Source organism: Bufo gargarizans, chromosome 6 (genome assembly GCF_014858855.1).
Source record: "Bufo gargarizans isolate SCDJY-AF-19 chromosome 6, ASM1485885v1, whole genome shotgun sequence".
NCBI classification, from domain to species: Eukaryota; Metazoa; Chordata; class Amphibia; order Anura; family Bufonidae; genus Bufo; species Bufo gargarizans.
In genome coordinates this window covers 250,510,812-250,527,133 of record NC_058085.1, presented here as the reverse complement: position 1 = coordinate 250,527,133, position 16,322 = coordinate 250,510,812, and the positions used below count along the sequence as shown (strand labels likewise).

At 46.1% G+C, this 16,322-nt stretch overlaps 1 protein-coding gene across 1 annotated transcript; it reads right to left on the bottom strand.

Annotated features, from left to right (window-relative positions):
• Positions 1-364: 364 nt before the first annotated feature.
• On the bottom strand, positions 365-11,795 carry LOC122940968 (glutathione S-transferase P 1). Its single transcript, XM_044297919.1, has 8 exons — positions 11,668-11,795; positions 8,542-8,577; positions 7,178-7,279; positions 4,284-4,288; positions 3,532-3,619; positions 3,108-3,211; positions 2,922-3,029; positions 365-784 (listed from the first exon to the last, which is right to left on the bottom strand). Coding segments are annotated over exons 1-8 (633 nt in total). The 5' UTR covers positions 11,669-11,795; the 3' UTR covers positions 365-595.
• Positions 11,796-16,322: the final 4,527 nt, after the last annotated feature.

Below are 16,322 nucleotides of genomic sequence, written 5' to 3'. Positions count from 1 at the left end.
ACAACAAACATTGAGTCATTTCAGTTTATTTTTTTGGTGGATCCATGAATGGTTCCACATAGAGGCCTGTAAAAAAATAAAAATAAAAAGTGTGTGTGGTCACAGCAGGACTCATTTGCCATAACACCAGTTAGATTTTTGCAATTTTGGGTTTGCAGATGTGGCCCCATTCATTTCTACATGAGTACTGCTACACTGCAATACTTGGGTGTGACAGTTATCACGCAACCAAGATCACCCTGTAGCTGAATACTAACACATTCTTACAACCCATTGTATGCAACCATATTGCAGATATGGCCCTCTAAAAAGGAGCTTGACACCCGATCTAGATCCATTCAGGGAAAATAAACATACATACCACCACCTTTCAAAATATTTTATTTTCCAACAATCCAGTAATAACTATTCACAGCTCATATCTAGTAACAACCTACAGTTACATGGATGGTAAAACTATTAGGTGCCAATAAAATTCTCTTTAGGCAACATGAGGGAGAGACTGGCAGTAGGCACATCTACATACATTACTAGATTCTGACTTCACGGTTTTATTGTAGTCTGGATTCATAACCTTTTCCACTTTCCTCAATGCTCACTGCTTGCCATTTCCATTGATTGGTCTCTTCTTGTGGGCATCACTGGAGAGATATGCTTCAAGCTTGGGACGGCTACTAATGCGTTTGACGTAGGCACAGAGGAGTGGGAAGCCTGAAAGGCAGTCTGGTGCCAGAACAAGATGGTTGTGCAGAAGATCCACCAGGTTGTAATCGGCAAAGGAAATCTACAAAGCAATAGGGAAATAATGCAGTTATACATCACAACTTTAGGAGTCAACGACTTACAGGGTTATTCTGACCCAATCATTTCAGGAGGGTACAGGCCCCCCACCTCCCTGCATTTCTTAATTGTTCAAGTCACCCTAAACTCCCTGTCAGCTTGCAGAAAGGTCTATTAAGAGGGGAACCAGCATGGAGAACATAATACAAGTACTGAGCAGATTTACTGTCAACTGGAATATTAATGAATGGCCCTGATAAGTGGAGGAGGCATTTCTCCACCTCACTTGTACTATGGATTTATACAAAGTTGTTTATAATCCAAGGTACATGTCAATGTGTTTCCATGGTAACAGACTACAAACAATCATCCTGCTTTCAGTTTTCCATGTGTCCCTTACTTGCTGTTAAAGTAGTGGAGCAACAAAGGTGGTTGTGAAGGCGTGCACAGCCTTTAGATCTTTATGAACACGAGTATTACCATGTGGACTTTCCATTTCTTGCAGGCTCTCTAACAGCAGCCTGTGTCAGTGACACAGAACTATATATTTGCATACATTAAAGATTTAGAAAAAAAAACAAACACACAGAACACATACATACAGAACAGACCAAGTTTGGACACTCCTTCTCATTCAAGGAGTTTTCTTTATTTTCATGACTATGAAAAATGTAGATTCACACTGTAGGCATCAAAACTATGAATTAACACATGTGGAATTATATACATAACAAAAAAAAGTGTGAAACTGAAAATATGTCATATTCTAGGTTCTTCAAAGTAGCCACCTTTTGCTTTGATTACTGCTTTGCACACTCTTGATGAGCTTCAAGAGGTAGTCACCTGAAATGGTTTTCCCTTCACAGGTGTGCCCTGTCAGGTTTAATAAGTGGGATTTCTTGCTTTATAAATGGGGTTGGGACCATCAGTTGCGTTGTGGAGAAGTCAGGTGGATACACAGCCGATAGTCCTACTGAATAGACTGTTAGAATTTGTATTATGGCAAGAAAAAAATAAAAAAAGCAGCTAAGTAAAGAAAAAACGAGTGGCCATCATTACTTTAAGAAATGAAGGTCAGTCAGAAAAAAAAATAAAAAAAATTTGAAAGTGTCCCCAAGTGCAGTCGCAAAAACCATCAAGCACTACAAAGAAACTGGCTCACATGTGGACCGCCCCAGGAAAGGAAGACCAAGAGTCACCTCTGCTGCGGAGGATAAGTTCATCCGAGTCAGCCTCAGAAAATCGCAGGTTAACAGCAGCTCAGATTAGAGACCAGGTCAATGCCACACAGTTCTAGCAGCATACACATCTCTAGAACAACTGTTAAGAGGATACTGAATCAGGCCTTCATGGTAGGATATCTGCTAGGCAACCACTGCTAAGGACAGGCAACAAGCAGAAGAGACTTGTTTGAGCTAAAGAACACAAGGAATGGACATCAGACCAAAGCACAGATTTCCACTGGTCTAACGAGTCCAAATTTGAGATCTTTGGTTCCAACCACTGTGTCTTTGTGCGACGCAGAAAAGGTGAACGGATGGACTCTACATGCCTGGTTCCCACCGTGAAGCATGGAGGTGTGATTGTGTGGGGGCGCTTTGCTGGTGACACTGTTGGGGATTTATTCAAGATTGCTGTGGTAGCCATGCTGGTTCAGTATGCCTTCATCTTGCAGCAGCATTCTATTCCATCCGGTTTGCTTTTAGTTGGACCATCATTTATTTTTCAACAGGACAATGACCCCAAACACACCTCCAGGCTGTGTAAGGGCTATTTGACCATGAAGGAGAGTGATGGGGTGCTGCGCCAGATGACCTGGCCTCCACAGTCCACGGACCTGAACCACAGAGTGAAGGCAAAAGGGCCAACAAGTGCTAAGCATCTCTGGGAACTCCTTCAAGACTGTTGGAAGACCATTTCAGGTGACTACCTCTTGAAGCTCATCAAGAGAATGCCAAGAGTGTGCAAAGCAGTAATCAAAGCAAAAGGTGGCTACTTTGAAGAACCTAGAATATGACATTCAGTTGTTTCACACTTTGTTATGTATATAATTCCACATGTGTTAATTCATAGTTACATTTTCAGATCAATGGCCTGTCAATTAAATAGTCCTAGTAAAACTAAAGCAAACCAATACTCACATGAGCTCCTACTACAAACCCCTTCCCCTCATTATTAGAGGAAAGCAGACGTTCAAAGTGACCAAGGTCAGTGGGCAGAGCCTTAACGTAATCATCTTTTCCATTCTCCTAAACAAAAAAAGGAAAATCGCATGAATCTTCTGAAGAGGAAGACATTTCTCTGTCAGACTTCTGGGTGTCACTCACATAGTTCTGATAGATCATCTTCAAATACTTCAGCCGAAGATCTTCCACTCCGTCATTAACCATGTCTATGAGGCTTGCCTCATGAGGATTTTTCCCATACAGATCTACAACCCAATCAGTTCAGAATGAGTAAATATATGCAGAGGGATCCACAAGCTCAATACATGAAAGAACAAAAGAATCTCCGACACCTGAGTTGCTCCTGATCCCCCAGTCGTGTGGATTAAAACATCTGGCAACGGGGGGGGGGGGGCTATTGGCGGGGAGCAGCCAATAGCAGGCTGTGACAGGGACTAGCCTCCCTAGAGTCACCTGGAGATGCAGCGGGATCAGGAACAGCACAGGTGCTGGGGAGGTGGGTAAGTATAATCTATATGAGGGGGGCATATGTTAGACTTTGTATAACCCCTTTAAGTTGTAATACCATGATTCCTTGCAAGAAGGCGCAAAATGGCATTGGACTGATACAGCGTGAAGTCTCCATCTTTAAATCCTGGAAGTTGGCCATACACCTACAAGGAGAAAAGACGACAAGGAACTAAGATAGTTTGACAGCACTGAATGTTAACTACAGCAAAATTCCTGGCATTGTTGGGATCTGATTGATGCAGATTACAAAAAAATATGGATTAACGTAGGGAAAAATAGAGGATACACTGGTACTGAATGGATCAAGTACTGGAAGTGGAGCATCTAGGGCAGGGGACAGGAACCTTCAGCACACCAGCTGTTGTGAAACTACAACTCCCAGCATGCTCCATTCATTTTTATGAGAGTTCTGAGAAGAGTAGATGAAGCATGCATGCTGGGAGTTGTAGTTTCTCCCTACTCCTTTATTTATAGTATAAGGCCAAGAAACACAGGAGAGGAGAGAATTGATGACCAAACCTAATAAGCAGGGTGTTCTATTGGTGGCAAATAAGGGCCTTAGACTGGGGCTCCGATCAGAAGCTGCCACTGCACCACCAATGAGGGGGAGGGGAGAGGACCCTGTGCCCACTGCCACCAATGATTAATACTGGGGGGTTGAGAGAGGCTGGCGCACTGTGCCAATGATTTTAATGGGATTGGGGGGGTACACTGCACCACCAATGATAATTACCCCTTTATACAGGAGGCGGGTACTGGCAGATCAGCGGCAGTTAACCCCTTAGGTGCCACACCTGAGGGGTTAACTGCCGCTGATCACAGCTCCCTGTCAGGGGCAGGGTGCCGGCAATGTGATTCTGCTGCCGGCACCCGCCTCCTGTATTGTGTTAAAGACTGATTACTTTATATGGGACTCCAGACTTTTCACTATTAGGCTACACAGACCGGCGCCCAGCAATGTCCCAGCACTCACCATTAGTCCTGGGACGCTGCTCCGTTCGCCCGCAGTGCCCCATTACTGTCTCCTCTCCTGCTCCACATGCTGCTGATTACTATCGGAGCGATGGGAGGAGACATCAGCTTCACTAGTGGGCATTCCTTCTCCCTGGCTGTAGGGGGGAGGGAGGACAGCTTCCTTCTCCCCTGTGCTGCTGAGAGAACATGAGCGCGCCAATAGCAGCGCGCTCATGTTCAGAGATACTATACTAGACTGTGCAGAAGCGCAGCCCAGTATTGAAAAAACTGAAATCCTGGTATCGTATCGATATTCAGTATTCAGCGCAGGCGCAGTGAGGGAAGGGCATTCTCCGGCAGTCGGCTTCCTCACTGACCTATTTAGCACAGGTGCAGTGAGGAAGCCAGCAGCTGCCGAGCATACTTCCCTCACTGCACTGAATGGGATGGCGCAGGCACAAGATTCTTAGTAGACAGCGCCAGTGGGAGGAGAGCAGCGCTGCCCTGGCAAGCAAGAGAAGGGTGTGATCCAGTTTCCTGTCCTGAGGAGTAGGAGGCGGTCTCTCCATGGGTGCTGTCATAGGCGAGGGGGAAAATTCCATGTTAGAAAATCTAGATGCCGCTCCCTCTCTTCTGAGCCCTGGCGTATCCCCAAACAGTTTATGACCACAGTTGGGGTGTTGCTGTATTCAGGAGAAAGGGTAGCAAATTGTGGAGGTGGGGGGATATTCTCCTGTTATCAGTTATGAAAAGGTTTGGGCCTAAAGCACTATTTTCTTGTTATTTTTTTTCAAAATTTTCACACCCAAGTAATAAAAATTCCCCATAGCGGTTTTGACTGTTGGGGAACCTCAGGGTCTCTTTAAATGCAACATTGTGCCCCAAAGACCATTTTAGCAAAACCTGCCCTCCAAAAACCGTATGGCGCTCCTTGCCTTCTGTGCCCAAACAGTGATATACGACCACATATGGGGCATTTCTGCAAACTGCAGAATCAGGGTAAGGGCTTGTTCACACGACCGTGGAATGAATAATGGAATGCCTCTAAAGGCATTCCAACATAGAATTGCACTATGGTCCATGGGAACAGAATCCATAAAGCAATTCACCTTTTATCATCAAAGTGTGAACGGATTAAAAAAAAAAAAAAAAAAAATGAAATTTGCTCATCTATATTATGAACCCTTGCTGTGTTCCAGAAAAAAAAAAAAAATTTAAATGGAAAAAAAAAATATCTAGTTTGCTTTAATTCCAATGGATTACCTAAAGAGTTAACATTTCTAAAACCAGTTTTGAATAGTTTGAGGGGTGTAGTTTCTAAAATGGGGTCATTTATGGGTTGTTTCTATTATGTAAGCCCCACAAAGTGACTTCAGAACTGAACCTTAAAAAGTTACTTAGGAAATTTTCCTAAAGTCAAAAAGTTGCTTCTAAAATTCTAAACCTTCTAATGTCCTAAAAGAATAAACTTACATTACCAAGTGGGGAATGTTAGTGATGCCTCATAAACTATTCATTATCTGTCTTAAAGGCAAAGCGTCAAATTTAGGGGTTCATAAACTTTGATTTTTGATAAATAAAAAAAAAAAGGTAAAACATTGATTCAAATTTACCATTAACAAAGTACAAGGTGTCAGGAGAAAGTCTCAGAATGGCCTGGATACGTGATAAATATTTTTATATTTTAATAGTACAGGTGGTTTCACATGCAGCTATAACCATGTGTATTTTTTCAGTTCCCCCCCCCCCCCCCCCCCCATCTTGGGAAGGGGGGGGGGGGGGGGGGATTTTGAATTTTTTAAATATAATAATAAGCAGTCATTAGATTGCTTCTTTCAAAGACTCCAATGCATTATACGGTGTTCCTATGGACGCCTGCCACATGCACCTCTGCCCATCCTTCGAGAACTCTAACCAGGGCTACATGACAACATTTGTCACACAACTTATTATGTAATAGTCAATGGTGGCAGTTGCACAAAACTCCATCCAAGTTGGATTTTTGTCCAGCTGTTGCATTGCGACACCATTGACTGTCATTACACATCAAGTGTTGCCATGTAGCTTCTTGCACCTACGCCATATGACCGATGAACATGGCACCACAAGGACTCGGGAAAGATGCAAGAAGGCTGTGGCGCTACTGCAAATTGTCTGGGGTCCTGGGTGTATGACGCCCCAATGATTAGATACTGATGACATTTGAGCTCACAGTTACATGTAGATACTGGAACAGACCCCAGAAAACAGTACTCCCAAGCTCAGCATCCTCACCCCTAGTGTCTTATGCTGCACTTCTATATGGACCAGTAGCTGAAACAGGTGAGTTTTTTGTACTGGTTAGTTTTCAGGGCTAACAGACCCCTTATTGAGATTTCAATCAATATCTATTCTCTTACATATTGTGTGGGACCTGGGTGTCTGGTTTTTAAAGCAGCAGGGTGTGTGGGAAGGGGGTTGCAGTGTCCCCTCTTAAACTCCATCTGCACCCTGAAAACCATTTAAACTCCCACCACCACAATTAAAGGCCTAATAGGGGATCTGAACCTGCGCTCCTCTAATCACTCATTCTGTTACTGTAAATCTGACAGGCAGTCTATTAGGGTGAGAGGAAACACTGAAAGCAGCAGTACACCAGAGCTGGCATCCACAAGTGATGAGCGGGCACAGACCCCGATCCCACGCCATCACCTGATCTACATTTTACCATTATACTTTGCCCATAAGGGGTTTCATCTTACCGCAGCCTTTCTTCAGATCCCCCTTCTGCCAGTCAGCAGACGTTACAACTTCCTCCTTCCATTGAGCTCCCTGGTCAGCCATGAGCATCCGCATAGCTTCACAACGACCTGACAAGGAAATCAAATGGAGAAATAACTCACCCCAAACCCCTGCAGACCACAATGCAGTTTCCTCCCTCCTCCCCAAATGTTACAAAAATGTAACCTCTTCCTTACAGCAGTCGGCTATTCTGACTAGGGCTAAGCTGCAGTACCAGACACAGCCACACGTGTTTGGATGTCTGTGTGATGAATTCTGCCTCTTGGGGCCCTTTTACCCGAGCGGATGCCGTGCGGGTAATCCGCTGCATGAAAGACAGCCAAGCCCCGCTCCGGACAGGAGAGACACGGAGCAGTAACATGATTGATATGCTCAGTCCCCCTCTGATCTCTTTACTACAGAATCACGGTGACAACTTCATCTTACTGCGATTCTGTAGTAAAGAGATCAGAGGGGCACGGAGCATTATCAGTCATGTTACTGCTCTGTCTGCTGTCTAGTACGGGGCTTGGCGGTCTTTCACACAGCCGATTACCCTTGTAGGTGCAGCTGACTGTAGTAAACCATCAATGTAGAAATGCTTTAAATGGTTTGGTTTTAAAGGGCTTCTGTCACCCCACTAAACTGATTTTTTTGTGTACTTATAATCCCTATCCTGCGATATTGCTTTACCTTATGTTATTCATTTTCGTTCAGTACATTTTGCAAAAAACGTACTTTTATTATATGCCAATTACCTTTCTACCAGCAAGTAGGGCGTCTACTTGCTGGTAGCAGATTCAGAAAACCGCCCTCTTGTTGATTGCGGCTGGCCCTGTCAATCTCCTCCGGCCGGCCCTGTCAGCATTTCAAAAATAGTGTGCCTGTGTTGATTCGGCGCAGGCGATCTGAGATGAGGCTCGCCTCCTCAGCACTCCTTCAGTGCAACTGCGCCGATGACGTCACCGAAAGAGAAGATGTCATTGGCGCAGGCGCACTGAGGGAGTGCTGAGGAGGCGAGCCTCCTTATCTCAGATCACCTGCGCCGAATTAACACAGGCGCACAATTTTTGAAATGCTGACAGGGCCGGCCGGAGGAGATTGCAGCTGGCCCTGTCAATCAACAAGAGGGGGCGGTTTTCTGCGGCTGCTACCAGCAAGTAGACGCCCTACTTGCTGGTAGAAAGGTAATTAGCATATCCTAAAAGTACGTTTTTTGCAAAGTCTACTGAATGAAAATTATTAACATAAGGGAAAGCATTATCACAGGATAGGGATTATAAGTACACAAAAAAAAAAAAAGTTTAGTGGGGCGACAGAAGCCCTTTAATAAAAAGAAAAATCTACTTACCTCGGACATCAAAATAAATGATGGTGTATTCAGGCACTAAAGAGAAAAGACAGACGGTATTAATTGGTGGTAATGCTACATGACTTCTGTATATGCCGGTTGTTACAAGTTATCCCTAAGGGGATCATACACACAGCCGTTGCAGTTATTGTGGTCCGCAAAACACAGATACCGGCTGTGTGTTCTGCATTTTGCAAAACGCAATGTCCAGCCCATAATAGAATTGGTCCGTTTTATGGATAAGGATAGGACATGTTCTATTTTTTTTAGGATGCCACACGGTGTGCTGTCTGCATCTTCTGTGGCCCCATTGAAGTGAATGAGTCTGCAAAAAATGCCGATCAGATGTGGACAAAAACGGTTGTGTAGGAGTTCTGCCCATTTGGGGGGCTCCAACGTGTACAGAGCAGAGCTGTGGAGTCAGAGGCCAAAGTTCTGATATTTCTTAAGTTGCTGTAATATGTAATGCACTATGCAGTTATTAACTGGAAAACACAATCACACTAAGGCCTCATGCACACGACCGTGCCTTTTTTTGTGGTCCGCAAAAGACAGAATCCGCCATTGTAGAAATGCCTATTCTTGTCCGCAAAATGGACAATAGAACATGCTATACATTTTTGGGCGTGGCCTCGGAACGGAGCAATGGATGCTAACAGCACATGGAGTGCTGACTGCATCTTTTGCGGCCCAATTGAAGTGAATGGGTCCGCTCCCGAGCCGCAAAAACTGCGGCTCGGATGCCGACCCAAAAAACGTTTGTGTGCATGAGGCCTTAATTGTAAGAAACCTATGAATTTGTCCTCAGACAATGGTAGAAAAGCGCTATACGCATGTCCTGGAAATGCTGAGAATCGTGCAAGTCTAAATGGGAATAAAAGAAACATGCAAAAAGCGGAGCCGCTATAGTCAGTGGTTGTCTGGGAATAAATACCTTACCACAGGTCCCACCATTCACCCTCCACTATGGAAAGATTCCTACTTACCTACTCCCCGCCGCTCCGGTCCTGCGTGTCCATCTTCCGGTCCACGGCTTGTATACTTCCTCTCCGGCACGGGCATGATCATCTGCTCCACTGCAGCCAATGACTGGTTTTTGTAGTGATGTGTTACAGTGCAATTATGCCGCCAGAAGGATACCGACAGGCAAGCTATTAGGCTGTGCCTCTGGCAGGACCTATTAGGACTTACACAGCGCAGAACTGGAGGCCTTCCTTGTAGGCCCAGCTACTTGCAGACATCGGCAGCCCTCACTCTCGTACGTGGCAGTGCCGGTGGCTGACTGAGGGAGTCCTTCCTCTGAAACCACTTACACGCTGTGGTCGCTATTGACTGTGGCATCTAAAGGGTTAAACCATCAGCGCTTCCACCATTCGGGTGGGACTCCGCTCTCCACTGTCCAGGAGACCCATGCAGCACTTACAGCCTTATTACAGCTGTAATAAGGATGCATCGGCGGTAAGGCAGTTTCCTAGTGTTTTTTGCAGCCTTGGCAGTTCTGAAATTGCAGCTTTCACTGGGTTTAACGTTTTCCCATAATAAAACATATGACTTTCATAAGCAAGTCTGGCAGCTATTAAAGTTAGCCACTTCACTGCCAAAGAGCTGATACTACAGGGAGCAGGTGTGTAGGGGAAGCAGGCCAAGATGGAGAACAGCCATTGTGAGGAACACATCCACGGAGAAAAGCGTGTGGTGATTTGCCAGAAGCTCTGTTACCCCCTCTGCACAGACCATGAGCAAAAGTGTGATCGCCATCTAGTGGCTGCTGACATGTAGCTTCCTTGTCGGAGGCACTGTACAGGAGCAAGGACAGGCAAGTACTGGGGGACTTAGAAGGCAAACTGGAAACCTTAAAGGGGTTGCCTAAAATGCTTAAAAATGTCAGACAACCCCTACAAGGTCTTAAAAAATAAATAAAAATATGATATACTAACCCCCTTACTCCAGCACCATTCTCTGTGACACTTCTCTGGTACTCCCACTGCATGTTACCAAGTACCAGGATGTGCATGGATCCAGTCACTGTCCACAGCTGGAGACCACCAAGCACCTTTTCCGCAAAACTGACAGACAATCGGACGTTCTATTTTTTTTTTTTGCAGGCCATGGAATGGACAGTGCGCCGTCCCCATTGAAATAAATAGTTCGGCATCTGATTGTCAATAAAATGTGGAGCGAAACATGTCTGCTGCCCAGAGACCTTGTGTCGTCCAACTTTCCAGTGCCAACTACTGCCATAGGAGGGCACAGAGCCGCCGTTTTTTGTCCGCATCCGAAATGCTGTTTTTGCAGCATGGCTGTGGAAAAATTCACTTCAATGGGACAGCAAAAGATACTGACAGTACTCTTGTGTGCTGTCCACATCCGCTGCTCCAATCCGTGGTCCACAAAAAATAATTCCATATAACCTGTCCTATTCTTATCCGTTTTGCAGACAATAGGCAGTTATAATAACGGCTGTCCATGCCATTACACAGATTGTGGAACATACACACAGACACTATCCGTGGTTTTGCAGACCACAAAAACACACAACGGTCATGTGCATGTAACCTAAGGAAGCACCACATAAAACTGCAAATAAAGCCGTCCTATAGCCCAGCCATTGGCCTAGCAGAGCTGAGTGAGCGCAGAGGCTCATACTACACAGCCATATGGTGGATAGATTCTCCTTCTATGGTTCCCATTGTGAATGGCAGGGCACAGGAGCACTGACAGGTCTGTAGGCACAGCACCCTCTGGACTGCCCCACCATGACACATGCCTGGAGCACAGCGCCCCCTCTAGGTTACATCTGTAATGGAGGGCTGGGATCACAGCACAAGCGGCTGCTATAGGCGTCACACCCACTTAAAGGGGAACTCCTGCAGTGGTAAAACAAACTCCAGGAGCTGATGCCGGTGACCACTGTGTACACAGCCCATCCTGTACAGCAATGCAAAGTCACCCATGGAAACGGGACGCAGAAAACGACAGCCCTTCTTAGTTTCTAGTCCATAAAGTGAGTCTGCAGCAGACATCTTCCAGTACAGATTACACTTCCCTCGGATAAGCCGTAAACACCCAGACTCCGCGATAAGAGCCCGCGCCCTATCGTGCAATGCAAGCGCTGAGGCGTCTTACTGTTGTCTTGCGGTGAGATACACAGGTACAGGAGTCACAGCCGGGGGAAACTGCAGCCAGGTGAGCGGAGGATTTATAGGCGGCGGAGGGGGAGGAGCTGAGGGAGACTGCGCCTGCGCGGCGGCTCCTGTCAGTCACGGCGGCTCCTGTCACTGAGGAGGGCAACCAGGCTGTGCTGCCCACCTAGTAAGAGCAAGCCGGGGCGGGGTAGTGGTCCGTGACCGCCAGCAGCCGCCATCAGTCATGCAACAACGTCTTGCTTACAGTTTTTTAAATACAAAATCACTGCGTTTTTTTCTGCTGTGTAAACTATTCTAAAGATTGTGACAAAAACTCTTTAAATACGGCTCATGTGAACACACTACATATCTATGGGCCATTAAAGGGGTATTCTGGTTGCTACAAGTTATCCCACAGGCCTGGGGCATATATTATCAGATCGGTGGGGGTCCTACTGCTATGGGACCCCGTATCTCCTGCAGCCCCCCTGAAATTAACAAAGTGGCCGGTCACACATGCTGGTGGCCGCTCCATTCACTTCTATAGTAGTTCCGGAGATAGCGGTACAGCGCTCCACTGTCTCCGGAATTCCCATAGAGATGAATGGATAATGTCTAACAACTGGAATACCCCATTTAACCCTTTTGAGGACCAAGCCATCTTTGACAGAGACAGGATTTTGTTTTTTCCAACAGTCTTAGGCCTCATGCACACGACCGTTGTGTGCATCCGTGGCCGTTGTGCCGTTGACCTGTCCTATTTTTTTGACGGACAACGGTTCACGGACCCATTCAAGTCAATGGGTCCGTGAAAAAACGTGATCCGTGGCCGTAGGTTACTTTCATACAGACGGATCCGAAGATCCGTCTGCATAAAAGCTTTTTCAGAGCTGAATCGTGAAAACTCATATCCGACAGTATATTCTAACACAGAGGCGTTCCCATAGTGATGGGGACGCTTCTAGTTAGAATATACTGAGAACTGTGTACATGACTGCCCCCTGCTGCCTGGCAGCACCCGATCTCTTACAGGGGGCTGTGATCCGTACAATTAACCCCTCATGTGCCGCACCTGAAGGGGTTAATTGTGCGTATCATAGCCCCCTGTAAGAGATCCGGGGCTGCCAGGCAGCAGGGGGCACCCCTTCTCCCTCCCCAGTTTCAATTTCATTGGTGGCCAGTGCGGCGCCCCCCCTCTCTCCCTCTATTGTATTTAACTCATTGGCCGCACACTGTGCCACCAATGAGTTAAATACAATAGAGGGAGGGGGGCCGGGGGGGGGGGGGCGCACACTGTGCCACCAATGAGTTAAATACAATAGAGGGAGGGAGGGGGGGGGGCGCACACTGTGCCACTAATGATAATACAATATTTAGTGTCCCACTAGGTAGGAGTGGGCACTACACAAGGGTCAATTGGGTAGCGTGTACTTCTACTCACAAGGGACAGTGATATTGATCTATGCATTTAACGTATTTTCAATGTGTTTTTGCATTTGTGTATTTTCCCTGTTATATGCTTTGCAGGCCTAGTGGAGTGTAATTTAGCCTCCCAGACACTAGAGGGAGATAGGGAGCCCCTAGTATAAAAACGGAAAAACGGTCACGGATCACGGACCAACAGAACCCCGTTTTGCGGACCGTGAAAAAATACTGTCGTGTGCATGAGGCCTTTTTTTGATTTTTTTTCGGCAGCATAGACGTATTAGGGATTTTTGTACATGAGCGAGTTTTCCTTCCAGATGTAATGTGGGCATACCTCCCAACGTTAGAAAATTGTAAAGAGGGACAACGTGTGCATCGCGTGTAGCGCTCCGCTGCAACTTGTTTCATACCAGGCCACGCCTCTAACTCTGCCCAAAGCATAACTATACACAACCATTCCCCATAGTGCCTCCACATAGTAATTATTCCCCCTCTGTGCCACCACACAGTAGTAGTGCCCACACTGTGCATCTCACAGCAGTTATGCCCAAATGTGCCCCCTCAGGAATCCAGGCTGGGATACCACGGGCCTTAATCGAATAAATGATCAAATCAAGTGATAGAATAATAAAAAGAAAAATATAACCAACATACACTTATGGCCTAGTTCACACAAACGTATGCCTTTTATAGTTTTTTGCGGTCCATTTTTCACGGATCCGTTGTTCCGTTTTTGAGTTCCGTTGTGTTTCCATTTCCTTTCCGTTTTTCCGTATGCCATATACAGTATACAGTAATTGCATAGAAAAAATTGAGCTGGACATAACATTTTCAATAGATGGTTCCACAAAAACGGAACGGATACGGAAGACATACGGATGGATTTCCGTATGTGTTCCGTTTTTTTGCAGACCCATTGACTTGAGTGGACCCACGAAATGTGATTTGTGGGCAATTATAGGACATGTTCTATCTTTCAACGGAACGGAAATACGGAAGCGGAATGCTTACGGAACACATTCCGTTTTTAATGCAGGACCATTGAAATGAATGGTTCCGTATACGGCCCGTATACTGAACACAAAAAAACGGCCTGTACACTAGATGTGCGATCTGTCCATCCATATGATCGCATATAGTAAAACGACAATCCTTTAAATAATCGTACATAGGAAAACAGCAGAATCCGAGATCGCAACTACCCACTACTAACCGCATATAGTGTTTGCGATATTTACAAAAGACTATTGGATTAAGTACAACTTCTATTCCTGATCTATTTGACATCCATACTACTCAAGCTTTATTTGACACCCCCTTGAAACACCACGTGACAAAACCACAAGCTCCGGCACACAAGTCACGTGAAGGAGCATCACGTGAGACGCCAGTTTCACCGCGAAATTGAAACTACACGGCTGCTGCACAAACAATCGAGATACATAGAATATACAGCATCACGAAGGTGGGTGAGGGTGGGTGAGTCTTTATACACCACGAGGAACGCCTCTGGTGGAGATGCTAAAGCAACTTTAAAGTGAGCAATAAGTGACATTGTATATTTGACACCAAGATTAATCGAACTACTATACCATCGCTAAGATCGGATTTGAATCTTATACTCATCCAGAGCCTGTTGGATGTCCTCATAGCTCAGGATGGTCTCGCTGGGCAGGTACCTGAAGATTTCAAGGGTTTTTCCCCTGAGACATGGTGTGAGGAATCTGACCCACTGGTCCTCCGGCAGCTGGTACTGATGGCAGGCCGTCTCAAATGCCAACAATAAAGTGTCCAAGTCCCCATCTTTGTCCAGCAGGGGAAAGTCCTCAGCCCGCAGTTTGGGAATCCAGATCTCTGGAGACTCACATCGGGATGGAGAGGGCTGCTGGAATTGGTGCTTCAACTGGAGCATTTGTAGCTGTTGCTCATGCTCTGCATGCTCGCGGATGGGAGGATGAGCAGGGGGAGTGAGCCATCCGCGGACCTCACCTTCGGCAACTGGCTTTGGCTTTGCTCCCCCTCGTCTGGAAGAAAGTCGCCTTTCACCTCCTTTCGGCCCCCTATCTGGACTGCGTCCTCCCCGCCATGATTCATAGCCTCGGCCATCTCCTTAGCCTTGCTTCTTGTGTAACTGGCCATCATTGCCACGGATGGTCACTGACACGGACTGCAACCTGATGCACACACACCTTATTGTATTTGCACTCAGACAGTCTAGTGTTGAGCTGATCTTAAGACTCCAGCGGCAAAAGCTACAGCTGGTCATCTTTAGTGTCAGGGAGTATGGGTCTCACACACACTGGTATCTTGATCCCACTTTGCTGTCACCAATATGTGACGGATACCACACCTCATGCCCGCTTGATGTCACCTATGTCGATCATGAGACGCAGTATGGTCACTTGTTACCAAAGCTTGACGTTACGCCCTCCAGAGGAACAGGTAAGGTCAGCTTGGTACAGTTTACACAGACACCTCCTATCCACACGGGCACAGAGAGGCAACAAGCTGAGGGGGCCTTTTCATTGCCGCAGTGAAAACAGCACCTTCTCAGCCTGGGTAGCTCTCTCTAGAATTCGGGGACAAGGATATCTAAGCAGTCCAACCCTCAGACAGCCTGAGGCAACCGTAACACCTTATAATAACAGCTTTTATTAATGTCCTCTGTCCCTTTCCACTGCTCCCTTAAAAGACAGTTGCTATGACTTGTCTGTCTCTGGCTAAGAAAACAGGAATACAGAGGGGCGGTCCTTCACACTGCATGCCTGCTTTAGGCTTCATAGTGAGGAGGCGTGTCTCTCGGTAATCCAATCTGATTGGCTCGCAGAGATCTGGTGGCTACAGCAAGTGTGTAATGGAAGTGAGGGAAAGCAGTTTTGGCCTCAGAGAACTGGAAGAGGAGCCATCTTGAGAAGCTCCTCATATTGCAAATGTATAAACAGCCGTAACTAAGGGAAAAACTCAAGGAAAACAGTGGTATGTGAAGAAACTAAAGATTGCTTTATGCATAATGCTGCTGCAGCGGTAACATATTCTAAAATTGTTTTTTTTATGAAAACATGACAGTTACCCTATAAATGGAGGAAAGTCTCCACCTATTTAGAGGCTTCCCTCTTTTATACTATTCCACTGCTCATGTCTGTGAATGGGGTCCCCGATCATATGTATCAATAGGATTTCTTTCCCTCCCTACACAGTCCTCCCTTAAATTTCGAAATCGCTACTCGATTC